Source organism: Chiloscyllium plagiosum, chromosome 7, assembly GCF_004010195.1.
Source record: "Chiloscyllium plagiosum isolate BGI_BamShark_2017 chromosome 7, ASM401019v2, whole genome shotgun sequence".
In the NCBI taxonomy this organism is placed as follows: Eukaryota; Metazoa; Chordata; class Chondrichthyes; order Orectolobiformes; family Hemiscylliidae; genus Chiloscyllium; species Chiloscyllium plagiosum.
In genome coordinates, this window is record NC_057716.1 from 25,190,928 (window position 1) to 25,211,162 (window position 20,235).

Consider the following 20,235-nt stretch of genomic DNA (forward strand, 5'->3'; position numbering starts at 1 on the left):
ACACCTTACTGAAGTCCATATAGATCACATCTACTGCTCTGCCCTCATCAATCCTCTTTGTTGCTTCTTCAAAAAACTCAATCAAGTTTGTGAGCCATGATTTCCCACGCACAAAGCCATGTTGACTATCCCGAATCAGTCCTTGCCTTTCCAAATACATGTACATCCTGTCCCTCAGGATTCCCTCTAATAACTTGCCCACCACCGAGGTCAGGCTCACCGGTCTATAGTTCCCTGGCTTGCCTTTAGCGCCTTTCTTAAACAGTGGCACCACGTTAGCCAAACTCCAGTCTTCCGGCACCTCACCTGTGACTATCGATGATACAAATATCTCAGCAAGAAACCCAGCAATCACTTCTCTAGCTTCCCACAGAGTTCTCAGGTACACCTGATCAGGTCCTGGGGATTTATCCACCTTTAACCGTTTCAAGACATCAAGCACTTCCTCCTCTGTAATCTGGACATTTTGCAAGATGTCACCATCTATTTCCCTACAGTCTATATATTCCATACTTTTCCACTGTAAATACTGATGCAAAATATTCATTTAGTATCTCCCCTATTTTCCGTGGCTCCACACAAAAGCCGCCTTGCTGATCATTGAGGGGCCCTATTCTCTCCCTAGTTACCCCTTTGTCCTTGATATATTTGTAAAAACCCTTTGGATTCTCCTTAATTCTATTTGCCAAAGCTATCTCATGTCCCCTTTTTGCCCTCCAGATTTTCCTCTTATGTATACTCCTACTTCCTTTATATTCTTCTAAGGATTCACTCGATCTATCCTGTCTATACCTTACATATGCTTCCTTCTTTTACTTAACCAAACCCTCAATTTCTTTAGCCATCCAGCATTCCCTTTACCTACCAACCTTCCCTTTCACCCTGACAGGAATATACTTTCTCTGGATTCTTGTTATCTCATTTCTGAAGGCTTCCCATTTTCCAGCCGTTCCTTTACCTGCGAACATCTGCCTACAATCAGCTTTTGAAAGTTCTTGCCTAACACCATCAAAATTGGCCTTTCTCCAATTTAGAACTTCAACTTTTAGATCTGGTCTAGCCTTTTCCATCACTATTTTAAAATGAATAGAATTATGGTCGCTGGCCCCAAAGTGCTCCCCCATTGACACCTCAGTCACCTGCCCTGCCTTATTTCCCATCTTTAAATTATTTTAATAATCACAAATGAACTACTTTTCCAATGGGGTTTTTATTCTTCAAGGGAATAAACTATTTGTTATGCATTAATATTTTAAAAATATGCCATTGCTTTTTTATCAAGTGTTTTAAACTAATTTCTCAGTTGAAATTGACCCTCATACTAATGCAGTTTTCTTTGGTCAGATTGAACCCTGGCTTCGATTTAAGTAAAACATGCTCAAACGGAATTAAAATTACATCATAACAATTGATCCACCCAGAGCCTTTACAAGACCATTACCTATTGGGCAATGCTAATTCAGGCCTTGAGATATTCATCCAGAAAACTCTCAAATGCCACAAATTCTCAGTTTTCATGCGAATTTTGTTTCTTCTGGTTTATAAGTCAAGATTGCATTGGTTCAACCAAATATAGTTGAGGTATCATTCAAGTTAGCTAAGTGCACAATTCGGTCAGAAAAAGCTCTTTTCCCAGAGAATAATGGATTTCTGGAACTCATGCAGTAAGTTCATGGTCACTTTATCTCTTCAATTTAGAAATGGTGTAACTTTAGATTAGATGAGATTAGATGAGATTAGATTAGATTAGATTACTTAGTGTGGAAACAGGCCCTTCGGCCCAACAAGTCCACACCGACCCGCCGAAGCGCAACCCACCCATACCCCTACATTTAACCCTTCACCTACCACTACGGGCAATTTAGCATGGCCAATTCACCTGACCTGCACATCTTTGGACTGTGGGAGGAAACCGGAGCACCCGGAGGAAACCCACGCAGACACGGGGAGAATATACAAACTCCACACAGTCAGTCGCCTGAGGCGGGAATTGAACCAGGGTCTCTAGCGCTGTGAGGCAGCAGTGCTAACCATTGTGCCACCGTGCCGCCCACGACTGGAAGATTGCCACCTACAACCTCAACGTTGACTGCAACTGGTCCAGAAGATCTATGTGGCCCAAATCATTTGAAGAGGTCACACAGAAAATGGCCAGACTTCACACTTGCACAGTTGGCCTGGATTTTGTTTGCTTTCCCTAAAGCTTTACATTGTTACGTACACTTGCCATCCCAGCCAAAACAATGACAAGGACGTCGTAATTGTACGAAGGTGCCATATCTTGATTTAACTACTCTAATACTCTCCTGGCCAGTTTCCCATCTTGATGCTGTCCGCATCATAACTTGTTTCATTCATCTATCACCCTAATGCCCACTATTTGCTGACCTAAAATTTGCTTCGAGAGCAGAAAGCCCTCAATCTAAACCTTCCACCCTCATATGAAAATTCTCCATGGCTTTACTCCTCCCCTAACTCTACAATCACCTCTAGCAACACATCTCTTCAGGAGCACCAAATTCCTCCAATACGGACTTCTTCTACAGGCCATTTTACACTACTTTAACATTTATCTAAGATTTCATTATAGTGAAGCGCTAATATGAATGCAAGTTGATGAAGATGACAACCTTTCCTTTCCTTTTAGTTTTACTCCATTAAAAATTATTACAAACAATAGTTTAGGGCAGATATCAGAAATGAGTGGAGCAGAAAACCTCTCAGGAGAACCCAAAGCAACGCATTGCATTAGCTTTTAAAAATTAACTTCCCGCAAGTTGATGATGGATAACTGACAGAGTACCAACATGATGTGATGTGCACTTTGTAGAAAAACCCCACCTGCTTCTGGTGAAATCACACCAACTAGCTGCTAAAGGACGGCACGAGATAATTAGTAGTGCATAAAGGAACAATTTGAGAAAATCAAGATTACCTGTTCTTTGTGTGATAATATATTGCAAGCGTAACGCTGTTGGAAGGGGTAAACAAAAATTATTAAAACTTAAAGCTGTTAAACATGTGCAAATTTAAATACAAGTTTTCACTATGGCCTGGCTGACAAATACAATCTTTCACCATTTCTCGCCATTAACTGCCCTTCAAAAAAAAAACAGCATTTCCCTACTATCCCCATACCCTCACTTAATGTCAAACGAAACTTCCTTGTGGAACTTTTACTGATCTACTTACATCTGCATTTAAAATATAAATGAATCACAGTTGAAGATGTAATGTAACTTGCCAATGGACTGGAAAGAGAGGACTGGCATAGTGCCATCACATTCTCCAGACACCTCAAAGCACTTCAAGACTAACAAAATTACTTTTAAAAAGTGCAGTCATTATTGCTATGTAGCCAAATGCACCAGCCAATTTGTACATGGCAAAATCCCATAAAAAGCGAAGGAGATTAAAGATAAATTAATCTGCCCCTGTTGGTGCTGGCAATGGAATAAACGTTGGCTACAAGCAAGAGAAAACCCTACTTTAAGCAGTACCAAGGGATCTTCCACACACAGCCAGAATGGCCATATCTTAATCTGAAAAATGGCATCTCCTAGCTGGTCAGCCCAAATGATGTGTGTATATCCTAGACTCAGGCTAGAGTCCACAACACATGATGCAGAAGGGCAGACATCTAGGATAATTCATTCAGATAACTCACAACAGTTTAAGATAATGCAAGTAAACATACTTGAACTTATGGTGCCCCACAATTAGATAAAGAAACTCAACCAATTTCATCTACTTTAAATCTAAACTGACAGAAGGGCATTCTTACTTGTTAATCACCTACCATTTAATTGTGCTTTTCAAGTTAGGTTGGCTTACAGTACTGTCATCAATAAATATTGTTGAACATGAGCTGTATTTTTTAGTAAGTTGACCAGGAGATACCTGTATATATAAAAAAAGAAATCAAATCAGTTTGGTAGAAAAAGATTTGTAGCACAGCAGCATAGGACACTGATAACCTACACAAAATAGGCATCAAATCTCATGCAGTGAAAAAGCCCAAAACATTAAGAATTTACATTAATATAAATAACTCTGGTTTTGTAGCTCAAATCACATTAACATTTCTTAAACCGGCTCATACATTGAGTTATTATACAGGTACATGCACCAGCTATTGTGTAAACAACTCCTCGCAAATACCAACAGCCTATTATTTGCCCAATCGTTGGTTGAAGGAGGAATACCGACTATGACACTTGAAGAACTCCCTAAAAGCTACTCCTTTCACCAAGCTTTTGGTTTCTTTCCATGACTTGGAGTCAGGTTCTATTTAACAATATCGAGCAGCTTTGGATGTGCTGCTCTGTTAAAAATGCTTTATAATTGCAAGCTTAGCTGCTGTTGACCTTGAAACAATACATTGGAAACCATGATATCTACTTGAACAGCTTTTCCTTTAATGAAACTATGTTTTTGGTGAATCGGGTGGGGGGGGGGGGGGGGGGGGGGGGAGAGAAGCCTTTTGGTTTTACTATTCCCCAAATGTTTTGATAACCTCACTCAAACATGAAGCCATAGCCTTTTCCCAAGAAAGGGGAATCTAAAACTAGACTGAATAGGTTTAAGATAAGAGTTTGGGAAAGATCTAAAAGGACACAAGGGTGGTGGGTGTATGGAATGAACTGTGAGAGGAAATGGTGGAAGCGGGTAAAATTCTAACATTTGAAAGGCATCTGCAAGAAAGGGTTTAAGAGGGGTATGGGTCAAATGCAGGTAAATGGCACATCTGGTCAGCCTGGATGAGTTGGGCAGGGTTTACCCATATTCTTGAAGAGAAACCATCAGATATTCACAGCAGTTTTAAAAGGCAGCTTCACTCTTAGTATCCAGACTGTAGTAGGAGCAAAGAAGTGTCTGATAGTTGAGAGATGGAGATTGACTTCAACCTCTTGACTGGAGTATTGCCATCCACTTTAAATTTGGTTAAATTTTGTAGTTAACCATTATTCTCTCTCACTTGCAACATAGTCCTTGTTTGATATTTATCTATAATTTAAAAATGCCTTGAAAATCCTTTTTAATTACCAAGGCTCATCCCGTAGAACTTTCCAAAGAGTGATGGTATACAAACGGTCTTCAACTTTCTATGAATGCTACTGTATCAGGAGAGAACGATTAAGAAGAGTTCAGTGGGACCCATCATGATTGTGACACATTGTCTAAACACTATCCCCATTTCGCTAATAGCGTTGCCATGTTTTTGTTTATCCCAGTGTCGCCAAGAATTAAAGATCAACCTCATCTACATCGCTTTGCGTAACCCAGATGAAAAATCATAGGGACATTTTAAAAAAAGATGACATCATAGAATCCAGACAGTGTGGAAGCAGATCATTCGACCCATCCAGTCCACACTGACTCTTCAAAGAACATCCCACTCAGACCCATCCCATCCCCATCCCCGTAACCCTGCATTTCCCACAGCCAATCCACCTAACCGGCACATCTTTGGACTGTGGGAGGAAACCCATGCAGCCATGGGGAGAATGTCTACGTGACGTTTGCACAGTTCAGAGGTGGAATCGAACCCAGGTCTCTGGTGCTGTGAGGCAGCAGTGCTAACCACTGAGCCACCGTGGCATGCTTTTCTAATTTCCTTAAACACTTTCATTTATTACTCAAAATAGAAAAGAAATCTGTACGATTAGACAAGTAGTTGGATGAAGTATTCCGCATGAAGCAACCTCCAGGTGCATGTATCTCCTGACCTATGGCAAATCTTTTATCAGCCTTCTCGTGTAGTGCTTTAACATTAAATACACAGCATCCAAATCCACTCTGCAAACTGAATCGTATATAGGCAGCAGCAGTCAATGCGAAAACAATTTAACTCTCAAACTGATATTTCAGCTACAAATCAATACTGAATGCCAAGTGTACGGTCCTCCATTATTGAGATCTGCAATGTAAGAACACCAGTAAAATCCGCAGGAGTGGGTCATATGGTCTCTCAAACACACTCTGTCATTTGATAAGATCACAGCGGATCTCCTATTTCATCTTCAGTCCCCACCTTCTCCCCATAATTCTTCCCTCTTAAGGCTGTTTTGACATTTCAGTGGTCAGCTAAGGACATTGTCCAAATTTTCTGACTTCCTCTCTCAATATTGTTGAGTCTTGCTGGGATACTGTTCCAACTCTGCCAACTATCCTCTGCTTTTTCCTGCAAGTGGGTGTCCTTTATGTATCAACCTGGCATGTTAAAACTATGACTTGCATTTCTATATCACTTTTAACATTGTAGAACATCCAAAGACATATCACTGGAGGACCACCAGACAAAAGATAAATCTAAAAGTTTGGTTCCATAAGGAATAGAAGGAAAGTTGAGCAAAGATTTAAGCAAAGAGGCAGGTTTTAAGGAGGCTGTTAAAGGAGCTAACAAAAAGAGAAAGAGGCTTAGGGTGAAATTCTAAAATTAGGGGCCATGACAGCTGAAAACATAGATACCAATGGTGGGGTCAGGGAGAGTAGGAATAAAGTCAGAATTGGAGGAATGCAGAGCAATGTGCAGGATTATCAAGTTGGAGAAGGTTACAGAGTTGAGAAGGTTCAAGTCAAGAATGATTTGAATGTTCAAACATGGATTTATCATAACTGAGCCCGATGCTATCTTCAGTAAGTGTGCTTTGTAGTAGGCATCTTTGTGAAGCAGTTCATAATAATTACCTTGATTGATCTTTCTTTTTTAGTCAGTTTTTTGGCAATGTTGTCAAAAAAAAACTCTCAAAAGGAAACAGGAGATCAAAAGACATAGTTTGCTCTGAAGTCAAGACTTGCATTTATTCAGTGTCTTTCACAACTTCTGAATATCCCAAAGCACTTTTCATCCAAAAGAGAAGTTACAGTTGCAAGGTTGGAAATATAATAGTTAGTTTCACGTTTAGTAAGGTTTCACAAACAGCTACATAAATAGGACCAGTGAACCTCTATTAAGTAATATTGGATGAATATTAACCTGACAGCACGCCCATCCGCTTCTTCGAAATGGTGTTATGGAATTTTTGCAAGCAACTGATAGAAAAGCAAAAAAACTTGCATATAAATCAGGAGTGTGAACAGGCCATTTGGTCCTTCATGTTTTCTCCGTCATTTGATAAATTTAGGCCGATCTCAACTCTACTTTTCTGCTGCTCTCCATAACCCTTGACTCCATTGTTAATCAAGAATTTGTCCAACTCAGCCTTAAAATGTTTCGGAGTTGAAAAATGTGGGGCTGGAAAAACACAGCAGGCCAGGCAGCATCCGAGGAGCAGGAGAATCGACGTTTCGGGATAAGCCCTTCTTCAGGAATGAGGCTGGTGTGCCAAGCAGGCTGAGGTGAAAGGTAGGAGGGAGTGAATTTGGGGGAGGGGCGCTGGGAATACGATAGGTGGAAGGAGGTGAGGGTGAGGGTGATAGGCCGGAGAGGGGGTGGGCTTGTCGGGAAGATGATTGCAGGTCAAGAGGGCGGTGCTGAATCCGAGGGTTGGGACTGAGATAAGGTGGGGGGAGGGGAAATGAGGAGAAATCTACATTCATCCCGTGTGGTTGGAGGGTTCCTAGGCAGAAGATGAGGCGCTCTTCCTCCAGGCATTGTGTGGCCAGGTCTGGCGATGGAGGCGGCCAAGGACCTGCATATGTCATTGGCGGAGTGGGAGGGGGAGCTAAAGTGTTCAGCCGCGGGGCGGTTGGGTTGGTTGGTGCGGGTTTCCCAGAGGTGTTCCCTGAAACGTTCCGCAAGTAGGCAGCCTGTCTCCCCAATGTAGAGGAGACCAGATCGGGTACAGCGGATACAGTAAATGCTGTGTGTGGAGGTGCAGGTGAATTTGCGACAGATATAGAAGGACCGGACTTCCCGCACCTCCACCCTTGAACCCCGCCCCTCCAATCGCCACCAGGACAGAACTCCACTGGTCTTCACCTACCACCCTACCAACCTCCGGATACATCTTATCATCCTCCGTCACCTCCTGACAGACCCCACCACCAGGGTTATATTTCCTCCCCACCCCATCAGCATTCAGGAGAGACCACTCCCTCTGCGACTCTCTCATCAGATTCACATGCCCCCCAGCAACTCAACCTCCACTCCCAGCACCTTCCCCTGCAACCGCAAGAAGTGCAAAACTTGCGCCCACACCGCCCCCCTCATCTCCTTCCAAGGCCCCAATGGATCCTTCTATATCTGTCGCAAATTCATCTGCACCTCCACTTTAGCTCCCCCTTCCACTCCGCCAATGACATGCAGGTCCTTGCCCTCTTCCAGCTTCCTCATTTCCCCTCCCCCACCTTATCTCAGTCCCAACCCTCGGATTCAGCACCGCCCTCTTGACATGCAATCTTCTTCCCGACCACTCCTCCCCCACCCCCTCTCCGGCCTATCACCCTCACCCTCCCCTCCTTCCACCTATCGTATTCTCAGTGCCCCTCCCCCAAATTCCCTCCTCCCTACCTTTTATCTCAGCCCGCTTGGCACACCAGCCTCATTCCTGAAGAAGGGCTTATGCCCGAAACATCGATTCTCCTGCTCCTCAGATGCTTCCTGGCCTGCTGTGTTTTTCCAGCACCACATTTTTCAACTCTGGTACTCCAGCATCTGCAGTCCTCACTTTCTCCTCCTTAAAATGTTTCAGTAAACCTGCCTCTGTGGCTTGCTGGGGCAGAGAATTCCACAGACCAACACCCTCAGATTTTTCATTACCAGATTATGTAGAAGACCCTTTAAGTTGCATCCTCTAGTTCTAGTCGCTCTCGCAAAAGGAAATGCATCTATCCTTCACATTCTTTCAGCATCTTATCTCTCTCCATAAGATCACTTTTAAACTCCAAGGAGACATCGGCCCAACCTTTCCTCATAAGCCAACACCTTCATATCCAGAATCAGCTGAATGAACCTTCCTGACACTGCTTCTAATGCAATCAAGTCCTTTCTCAAATTAGGAGATCAAAATGATCCAAATGTGTTTGCACTATAATGGTGAAGCTTTCCTGCTTTTATATTCTATCTACCTTGCAATAAACAACTTCCCATTTGTCTTCAGAATCATTTGCTGCACTTGAAAACTACCTTTTCCTGATTCACGTTCCCTTTCTACCACACATCTGCAATCTCTTTCCATTTAAATAATATAACACTTCTCCATTCTTCTTGCCAAAAGTGGACAAGTTCACATTTAACCATTTGTTGTCTAAATCCCTTTGCAGACTCTGGATTTTCTCTTCAACCTTACTCTTTGCCCTATCTTTGCATCATCAGCAGATTTAAGAATCCTTCATTTGGTTCTTTCATCCAAACCATCAAGGTAGATTGGTTGACACCCCCGCACTGATTACATTGGCACTCCACTGGTTATGTCTTGCCAAGTTATTCTCACTCAGTGCTTCCTGTTAGCTAACCAACCCTCTATCCATGCTAATCCCTTAATTTATATCTTAACCTCAGATATGGCAGCTTATCAAATGCTTTCTAGAAATCAAGTACTGTACATCACATCTGCAGGGTCCCCAATATACATGTGGTTTGTTATTTCCTCAAAGAACTTGAATAAATTAGTCAACAATAATGTCCCTTAAAAAAAAGACTACCTGATTACAGTGAGATTTTCGAAGTGTCCTACTATAATCTCAATGGCATCAGCATTTTTCCAATGGCAAATGTTAGGCCAACTGGGCAAGTAATGACTCACTATCTAGTCAACACAGACAAGTTAGACTGGAGGATCTGTTTCCGTGCTGTATGACTCTGACTCTAAAACTGGTCTGTGGTTTCCTGCTTTTGGTACCTCTCTTTTTTTTGAATAGAGGAGTTACATTAATCATTTTCCAATCTAATGTGACTTTCTGGAATTGTGGCAAATTGAACCCAATGCTTCTATTATCTCAGTAGCTACTTCTTTTAAGTCCTTCAGAGAAGTCCATAAGACTGTCAGCCTTTAGCTCTAATATGTTGACAGTACCCTTTCTTTGATGATTGTAATTGTTAAGTTCCTTCTTCTCTCTCACCTCTCAATTTTCACTTACTTCTTACAACAGAGACATGAAAGGGCATGACCATGGAGGGATTTGAAACAAGGACGAGAAATTAAAAATGGAGATGTTTTGTAACCAGACCTGATGGTGCAAGTTAAGACACAGGCTAAAAAAAAATCTGGACAAATTTATATTTACAGAATGCAAAATATGGAGGCCGGCGTAGAATTATCAAGCAGCAGAGGCATAAGTGAGAGTTTCAGCAGCAGACAAGTTGAGGTGAGGTGCACATGGGCAATGTTATGGATGTGGTCTTTGGAATGGAAAACAATTACACCTCAAACAACACAGTACACACTCCCATACTGCACTGGAGTGTAGGTGAAGACTAGTCATTTTCCCACATTTGCTTTTCTTTTCAAGCCACACGTACAACATTGTTGGCTGACGAGCATTTATTGCCTGTCCCTAGTTGCCCTTTGGAGGTGGTGGTGTTGAGCTACCTTCTTGAACTGATGCAGTCCACATGCTATACATAGGTCATGCAGGGCCTAGCCTTCTGAATGCATGTCATCTAATTGTAGCACATTCCCAATCATGGTAGTATGTGAATTGATTTCCCAACATTGCAGCCAAACACTCAACTGCAAAGTAAAAGTCAGGTTTCCTTTGTTGTTCACCCAAGAGGCCAAAACCTGGCAGATGTTATCAATTGGCTGTGAAACAAAAAACATCAGCTGCAGTAGCAAAAATTAGATAAGCAACCTCAAGCTGTTTTGAATATTAGTTGTTGATATTCAGATGTTTTTGGGGGCACCATTTCACACCTGAGTTGTGGTAACACCAAAGAGAACAATTCCACTTAATGTTTAACATTCCAAAGGGATGCCAAACAGTGTTAACTGATTCAATTAGAAGTCAGTTTTACATGTGATAAATGGATTTGCATAGTCTGTCTAGAACTACTGGGAATGATTTGGCTATCTAATTGTCTGGCGAGGCAGCAGAACCCTTTTCTCCCACTGTAGTTCCTAGGGCTGAACAAGAGCGAGATTGGAGTGTCTTCTCCATCCACTGGAGCACATGCAGTTTCTCCCAGTGCTGATATTATTTGTACCTCTTCCTTATTTCCTTCACACTCAGGCAGGAGGGAGTACAGAAGAGAGGGATGCATCAAGCAGGATGGAGGAGCAAGCAGTTAGCAGACTGCAAGTGGATACATTGCTAGCAGCATTGTGTTCTTTTCTGCCTCTGTCTAATCTTTGATTCAGGCAGCTGCCTGTGATGCCTCTGTCACTTGTTTAGGACATTCTGAAGTTGTGACAGGCTATATAAAAGAATCTCCACAACCATCTGATGAAGGAGCAGTGCTCTGAAAGCAAGTGCTTCCAAATAAACCTGTTGTGTGATTTTTAACTATATAAAAGAAAGCCTTTAAAGAATGGAAGAACCAATAGATGGTTACAATGTATTTCACATCTGGGATCAGACCTTAGGAAAGAATTCTCTCGGTTTGGATTGTCTCAGACCTAGCTCCTAATGTGAACTGCTCAGCTTTCCTAACATTAGTCTATATGCAAATTCAAAGGACTGTTATCCATGAAATTGCACCTAAGAAATTAGTGAGCAAATATTTGTGCTTCTGTGAAATACCTTGCTTTCAGCATAACTGCTATGCTACTGTTAAAACAAACAGATTAAGCATCAAATAAAAATCAGTGGCAAAAATGTAAGCATTCATATGCTATATTCCTAGAGGGTGATTTCACATCTTACATGATTTAATAGCTCACACTACCAGCTTAGTTCAGATAATTTAAGAAATTTAATTTCAAAATGATCTTCACTGATAATCACCGAAATTTGTTTCTTCCAAATTCTAATGCGTATATTGGACATAAGGCGGCTTTGAAAATTCTTCTGTAAGTCTGATGCTGCTCAGGTTGGTGCTGAGCGAGATAACTATTTCAAACTACCCACCCCCAACATATTCAGATCATTTTTGCAAGTTTCAGGATGAGGAGATGCATATATATATACTCCACTGATATCAGAGCGTCAATGAAAACACACACTGCAAGATTAAATTAATCATACAAATGATATGATAATTTGGGTCAGCAGACAGAGAATGTAAAACAGTCTGTTAATTAAACAGCAATGCTAAAATAAAAAAGAAAAAAAATGTTAAATACAAAAAATAATGACAGATATATTACAGATCCACCAATGCATTACAACAAAACTGGTTAAATTTTGGGCATTTTCATAAAGGTTTGAAATTGATGAATGCCATTTTAAAAATAATAATATCCTAAAGCTTTACTAAAAGTTGATGGCCTCAATAGTGGAGCAAATAGACAGCATGTTTAAAAAGATTGCACTTACATGGTTTATGTGGTTGCTTTTCCTCTTCTCTCTCACTGTTTTTTCAAAAAAAAAACACATTTAAAACATGTCAGTACACTAAAGCAAATGGTTGTTGTTTTTAGTCAAATTACAATTTTTAACTTGATGTGTCAGATAAAGTACTGCTGAAGAACTGCAAACAATCTAGCTCGGCAAGTTTTTTTTTTACAAACAATGCAAAATGCTGGTGCGGCCACACTTGGAACATTGTGTACAGTTCTGGTTGCCCCATTACAGGAAGGATGTGGAAACATTGGAAAAGGTGCAGAGGAGATTTACCAGGATGTTGCTTGGTCTGGAGGGAAGGTCTTATGAGGAAAGGCCAAGAGACTCGAGTCTGTTCTCATTGGAAAGGCGGCGGCTAAGAGGGGATTTGATAGAGACATACAAGATGACCAGATAGGGTAGACAGTGAAAGTCTTTTTCCTAGGATGATGATGTCAGCTTGTACAAGGGGGCATAACTACAAACTGAGGGGTGATCGATTTAAGACAGATGTTAGAGGCAGGTTCTTTACACAGAGAGGTAAGGACGTGGAATGCCCTACCTGCCAATGTTGTCAACTCAGCCACATTAGGGAGGTTTAAACAATCCTTAGATTCAACTCAGCCACATTAGGGAGGTTTAAACAATCCTTAGATAAGCTCATGGATGATGACGGGATAGTGTAGGGGGACAAGCTGAGAATAGTTCACAGGTCGGTGCAACATCGAGGGCCAAAGGGCTTGTTCCGCGCTGTATTCTTCTATGTTGCTCACATTTGCAGGGTGTTTGAAACACTTCACAACCCAATAAAATACTTCTCAATGGTAATCATTGTATGGCAACCAATTTCCCCACAGCAAGGACCCACAAATAGCCATAGACAAATAAGTAGTATGACCTTCAATGGCCTTGATCAAGGAATAAATGTTGGCTATGATACCAGGAGAATTTGAGTTCAATCTTGCCCCGCGTGGATTCCAACTGAAGTTCCATCCTTTCCGTATAGAATCCACCTTTGATTAAATATCTCTTCAAGATATACAACATTTCTAGAGTTGCTGTTCATGCCACATACTGAGATTGACAGTCAGTGCCATGCACCGCCACACATTTACTCTCCACATTTCTTTCAATTAGCACTGACTCACTATCTCAAAGCTCTCTTGGCCCCACTCCATACAGTTCTTCATCTCATTAGACAACTTAACATCATCTCTCTCACCCTCAATGTCTTCATCTCAATGAATCTCAAACGGTGCACGATGCTGATCTCTTCTTTCATCGCTATTGCCCCAGTTCTCACTTCTTTGGGTAGGAATCTGCTCCCCACTCCATGGATCCATTTAGTCATTTTCAATATTGTCCCATCATCTCTGGTCAGTTACACACCCTACTGGCGTGCAACTGGCTGTCTTGATTTCTCTACACTCCTTACCCAATCTAACCTATCTTCTGAAGTTGTTGCATTCCATTCTCTCAGGTCTGACCCTGGTTCCAAGGGTGGTGCTGTTGTCACCTGGCATTGCTGAGCGCCCACCCTCAGGCACTTCTCATCAGTGTTTTGGCCATGACCCCATCACTGAACATCAAGCTGTCACAGTTCCCTGACCGTCACTGAATTCATCTTCTCTGGGATCCCTCCACCCACATCTTCCCACCTTACAGTCCCCCAACCAAAAATAGCTCATTCAACTCCTTCCCAAAATTGACAAACAGGACTATCCTGGTCTTAGTTCACTGCACTTATCTTATTTTCTTTCCATCAAGTCTGTCCCAACCTATAGTCTTGAATCCCCAGACATGCTATGTCATTACAACAATTTCCAGGTTCCTAGTGCTGACTGCTTCCTCTTTATCCTGGACATCCAATTCCTCTACACTTTCTATCCCTCATCAGGGCCCTCTGCTTCTTTCTTGAACAAAGGCCCAGACAGTCCCGATCCACTACTACCTTCCTCTTGGTTGAGATCATTCTCTAATGGAACAATTTCTCCTTTAACTTTTCATCCTTCCTCCAAGTAAAAGGCATGGCTATAGCTGGTCTACTCATTCAGTGAATTGTACATTTATTATTCCAGTCCTACTTAGGCTTCCTCTACAAGATGTTTTTCCAATGCATCAATGAAATGTGATGATACTGTGGCTTTAAGTGGTGTGCCTTGCCCTGCTTTCTTTGAGAGAGATGGAGGGACAGGTGACACGCAGTCTATGGGAAGATAAATGACTCGAGAAGACTTAGGTTTTTTGTTTAAAAAGCTGGAACAATAGAAGCAGTCTGAACAGGTGTGGTCAAGCTCCCACGCAGGGATCTTTGCTTTAGTTTTCAGCAGTTGTTGCTATGGTCTCAGCAGTGAATCTCTACTGACTGCTACACTCTCTCTCTCAGAATTGATGTTTTCTCCTGGACTGGAGGACTGCATGTCAGACAATCTGTTTTCTGTATTTGCCTTTTGCCAAGGGTATGTTTATGGGATGTTACTACATTAGAACATTAATTGTTCAGTTGTAAAATAACTCTATTGGAAAACCTAACAGAATAACAGTTTAAATTATTCAAGTTCCTCTTTCTTTCTACAGTGTTTGAATAAAGTGTGTTTTGCTTAATGTTGAGAAATCTGACCAATTGAATTGCATCTGGAACACAGCACCTCACATTTACCTTTAAAATAAGAAAAAGTTAGGGTCTCGGCTACTTTCCTAACATATTTTGACGGGGTTTGTACAGGCCCATTATAGAATGTATACAGACTGCTTCCTGCCCAAACTGGAAAAAAAACGTCAATTTTACTTCCAACTTTCATTTATCTTAACCTGGTGCATCACATATTCGTCCCTTCGTTGACTTCGGTTTCTATTTCTAGGGGATAGGTGTCTATGAATATTTATGACAACCCAGACTCCACAGCTACCTCAACTCCTCACACTCAATTTCCTTTTAGGACTCCATTCCATTCTCTCTTTTTTTTTCCCTGTCTCTGCCATGTCTGTTCCTAATTTATAGCAAAAGATCACAGTGTCGTGCAACTAAAACGATATATTGAACAAATTGCATGATACTGTGATCTTCTGCTATAAATTCTGTGTCTTATGATCCTGTCTTCAGAGTTACCTGATGAAGGAGCAGTGCTGAAAGCTAGTGCTTCCAAATAAATCTTTTGGGCTATAACCTGGTGTTGCATGATTTTTAAACTTTGTCCACCATCTCCACATCACGTTCCCAATTAGGCTAACTTCCCTGACAGTGCATCTCTTTTTCCACCAGAGAAGGATTCCACTTACAGGGCTCTGAGCCATATCTGTTCTCACTCTTTCCCTTCTCCTCCCTTCCAGAATTACTATAGGATTCTCCGGGTTCCTACTTTCCACCTCACCAGTCTCATACTGAAAGGGTAATTCTCTGCCTTTTCCAGACTTATAACATTTCGTTACCATCTAACACATCTTTCCCTCCTCTCTCCTATCAACACTGGGGCAGTTCCATCCACAACACCCAGGTCCACTTTTCAAACCCCAAACATCTCACCTTCCTCCTACACCATGTGCCCATACAACAAAAGATATAAAACCTTGGCTTTGAATTGTGCAAGGCCTCAAAAACTCCATCTAGGTGAAGTAACAACTTACTTGCATTTCTTTCAATATAGTCCATTATATTTGTTTCTCACAGTGCAGTTGCCACTCTGCTCAGGAGACAAAACATAGACTGGGTGCTGCTTTAGTGGAACACCTCCACTCTATCCATATGCATTACCCCTTTCTGGTTGCTTGACATTTTAATGCATCATTTGCTGTCACTCTCACAATTCTATCTTGGACCTCCTTCACTGAGCCCAGCAAAAGCTGGCAGTTCAATTTCCTATGAGGTACTTTACAGCTTCTGAAACATTTGGTTTAATAATTTGAGACCATGAACTCTGTCCTCCATTTCAATATTTTCTGCTCAAACGTCTATCTTATATTTTTACACTGAGATGACCTTTATTCTGCTATTAACATCCCCTCTCTCTCTCATTTACAATCATTACCACTTCATTTGCATTTTGTTCTAATTCCTTCATCTTTAATCTCCCTTGCCCTTTGGAGCTTTTCCAGCACTTTTGATTTTACTTCGAGTTAAAGCATCACCACTGAGCTTGTTTACAGGATGATTGCCAGCACTTATCATTCAAGTTACAGCCTCCACTGACCAACGCAGCAGAAGACAAGTGCTTATGACATTTATTGGAAAAATGGCATAGAGCTGAGGACCACTGTCCTGTCTTGATGGCATGCTTTACTACCCAAACATATCTGACAGAAACTAATGCTGATACTATAATCACTTCATTTGGAAGGGTAAAAGCTTCAAAGATGTTTTGACGGATACGGGCCAGGAGCAGACAGGTGGAACTAGTTTGGGATTATGTTCAGCGTGGACCGGTTGGACCGGAGGGTCTGTTTTTGTGCTGTGACTCTATGATTTCTATTACCCACTGCCTCTTTCATTTTTTGAATTTTCACTGTTGTGGCAAAATGCACTTAAAAACTTTAATCAGGTTAAACTTTTCATAAAGACAAGAAGCATTTTTTAGCCTGAACAACAGACAACACTTCTTTCAGAGGCGTACAATCACCAGATCTTCAGAATGCAGAACTGACAGGTTGCTGTACTGCCAGGAGTGCCAACTTGTGGATGACACGTAAAACCAAGGTCCCATTTGCCCTCACGCTTGGCCATTGAAGATTCCTCAACACAGCTTTGAAGTTGAGAAGGAGAGTTCTCTGCAATACCCTTGGTAACATTTAGCCCTCAAGTAACATCACTAACATGAATTATCTGGCTTGCATCACAGTTTTGTCTGTGGAATGCTGTCTACAATGTGGCTGCTACATTTCCAATATTACAACAGGAAGCACTCTTCAAACGTACTACAATGTTTGCAGAACACGGTGGAACATTCTAAGTCATGTAAAGTACAATGTAAGTGCAAGACATTTTTTCATTAAAGTGGTGCAATCTTAGAACATAATGAGGGCTTAACTATCTTGGCCCTTAAAAGGTATAAATGAATTTGCCTGGTCAAAGATACAATCCAATACGGAGGATAACTTAAAACACAATTTACAAGCAAATTATCCTGAAAGACCAGTGGCTTCCTAACTATGGTATGAATATCCCAGAGACATGAGAGATATCACTGCAGGATACGCAACAGACATTGTCTAAAATTGAACTTAAAGGTCTAGTTTAAACTTGTAGATTATTTGCTCGTTTAGGTTTTTTTGAAATGCTTTAATCTATCTCTGCAATTGCACGTGTATTTGATAAAAGAGAAAAAAATCTGCAGTGGACACGTTTGGTTTGCCTGGATATTTCTTAAATGCAAGGGCACATCTTTGGGATGATTTTCTGGTTTCTGCTGGGGCAACAGTTGTCTGTCAGAAACCCTTTGTTCTGACTCAAGGGTTCCTAGAATGGGTCAGAGCTTTCCAAAGAAATCCCTAACTCTTCTAACCTACCTAGCAGTCATGGAGTCATACTACCGAAGTTGTCCATGCTGACCAGGTCTCCTAAGCTGAGCTAGTCCTATGTGCCTGCATTTGGCCCATATCGCTGTAAATCGTTCCTACACATGGACCCGTCCAAACGTCTTTATCATAATGAAATTGTCCTTGCCTCTACCACTTCCTCTGGCAAGTGCAGCAATGGACTGCCTGTGAGACCGTCACCTATGCTTACCTAGCATTTTGCCTGGAGAAGCCAGTCAAGCCACTGGCCTCCTGGTTTCCTTGCAGAGTCAGATCATACCAATTTAGGCAAGAATTTCAGCGCGCCCAGACATTTTTTTTTAAAAAAGCCTAACTTTCAATCTCATTGAATCAGAAAAACAATATATCATTCCCAAAAATTCCACGAAAGAAACATCAATTACTTTTTATACAAATTTAGGTATCATGGCACCAATGTTGAGATGGGTACGGTGAGAAAGAAAAACAATGATGTTGATGAAGATGCAACAAAATAAGCCGAATAACAAATTTAAACAAAAGCTTTTATTCACAGGTCACTCATAATGTGAAGAAACATGCTCCATGGCACTTCACAAATGGAAGCTGCCAAGGAAAGCTATGCAAGTCATTGAGAAAGAGACAGGTAAGGTATGATCAAAATCTGGCATTAAAAGATGCTTTTTGCGAAGACCATGAAAGGAGCAGAGTCTGGCAGTCACATAAGAGAGGTTACAGAGCAAGTGAAAACCAACGTCATCAAAGGATGCAGCAGTGGTGATTCAGAATGACAGTTGTAGTTGGAGAAAAAGGATTAAAGAATGCTGTTAAAGGTTGCTGCAAAAGGTGCAGCAAGACTATGACGAATTTGTTAAAATCAAGCAACTTCAATTTAATATTTTGAGGGACAACAGCCACTGTAGATCAATGATGAGTAAACTGGACATTTGGTAGAAAAGGATTTTGATGCTTTTGACCAACAGGAAGTTTTGGGTGACAGAAAGGCAATAGGATGATCAAGTCGAAAGAATGGATAAGGCAAAGATTTTGTGGCAGAGGAGTAGCAATGTTGCAAAAGTGGAAATAGGTGGCATTAGTTCCCAGGAAGTGAAGTATTTAAAGTTGCCACTTTAAGCTTTAACTGTTCCCAAAGCATGCATAAAGTGGTAGCAGAAGGCGATCATTCCCATTGTGAAATCACTGGCAACAAACAACTGGGATGTTAGTGAAGAGTTAGGCACAGAAGGCTAACAAAAGGGAGCAGATTTTGGACTGAGTTGAGGAGGAACTTCTTCACCCAAAAGGTTGTGAATCTATGGAATTTCCTACCCAGTGAAGCAGTTGAGGCTACCTTGTTGAAAGTTTGTTACTGTTCAAAAATCTATCTTTGTCTTAAAGGAATTAAAAGTTATGGTAAGTAGGCAGTAAAGTCCAGCCAAATCCACAAAAAGATCAGTCATGAGCTGACTGAATGACAGAGCAGGCCCAATGGGCCAGAAGGCCTACACCTGCTCCTAGTTGTTACGGCTTTATGTTTAAAAATATTGGTTTCATCCAAATGTGGAATGCACAAAACTTTGTGTTCTGAGCTGCTTAAGACTTAGGCGATTACCCAACGCTCACCTCCTTAAAGTAATAGTGAGTAGTGCTGGCACAGACACCGAAGATGTTGTAACTAGGGAATTTGAACATTTTAAACATTATTTGGCCAGTAATTGGTGTTGAAACTATTTAAAAATATCTGTTGGCGAGTAATATCTGGAGGTGAGCACTTTGGAGACAGTGACCACAATTTGGTGACTTTTACTCCAGTGATGGAGAGGGATAAGTGTGCACTGCAGGGCAAGAGTTATAGCTGGGGGCAGGGAAATTATGATGCGGTGAGGCACGACCTAGGATGCGTGGCTTGGAAAAGTAGGCTTCAAGGCATGGGCACAATTGATATGTGGAGCTTGTTCAAGGAGCAACTATTGAGTGCCCTTGATAAGTATGTACCTGTCAGGCAGGGAGGAAAGGGTCGTGTGAGGGAGCTGTGGTTTAATAAGGAATTGGAATCCCTTGTTAAATGGAAGAGGGCGGCCGATGTAAAATTGAGGCGTGAAGGTTCAATTGGGGCGATTGAGAGTTATAAGGTAGCCAGGAAGGATCTGAAGAGAGAGCTAAGAGCAGCGAGGGGACATGAAAAGTCCTTAGTTGGTAGGATTAGGGAAAACCCTAAGGCTTTCTATAGGTATGTCAGGAATAAAAGAATGACTAGGGTAGGAATAGGTCCAGTCAAGGATAGTAGTGGGAAGTTGCGTGTGGAGGCTGAAGAGATAGGAGAAGTCTTGAATGAGTACTTTTCTTCAGTATTTACAAATGAGAGGGACCATATTGTTGAAG

General features: G+C 41.5%; 1 protein-coding gene and 1 long non-coding RNA gene across 5 annotated transcripts in view; one reads left to right on the forward strand and one right to left on the reverse strand.

Annotated features, from left to right (window-relative positions):
* The window catches only part of ccnyl1 (cyclin Y-like 1), a 67,531-nt gene that overhangs the window by 22,979 nt on the left and 24,317 nt on the right, over positions 1–20,235 (reverse strand). For all 4 annotated transcript variants that reach the window (XM_043693295.1, XM_043693294.1, XM_043693293.1 and 1 more), the window contains 3 exons: positions 12,361–12,395; positions 3,800–3,900; positions 2,936–2,971 (listed from right to left, as the gene is read on the reverse strand). In XM_043693295.1, the coding sequence (XP_043549230.1) occupies positions 2,936–2,971; positions 3,800–3,900; positions 12,361–12,395 (172 nt within the window). The remainder of the gene's footprint in view (positions 1–2,935; positions 2,972–3,799; positions 3,901–12,360; positions 12,396–20,235) is intronic.
* Positions 1–20,235, forward strand: part of LOC122551423 — a 36,120-nt gene that overhangs the window by 8,104 nt on the left and 7,781 nt on the right. The window contains exon 2 of the long non-coding RNA XR_006312099.1: positions 18,410–18,499. This is a non-coding gene — a long non-coding RNA (uncharacterized LOC122551423). The remainder of the gene's footprint in view (positions 1–18,409; positions 18,500–20,235) is intronic.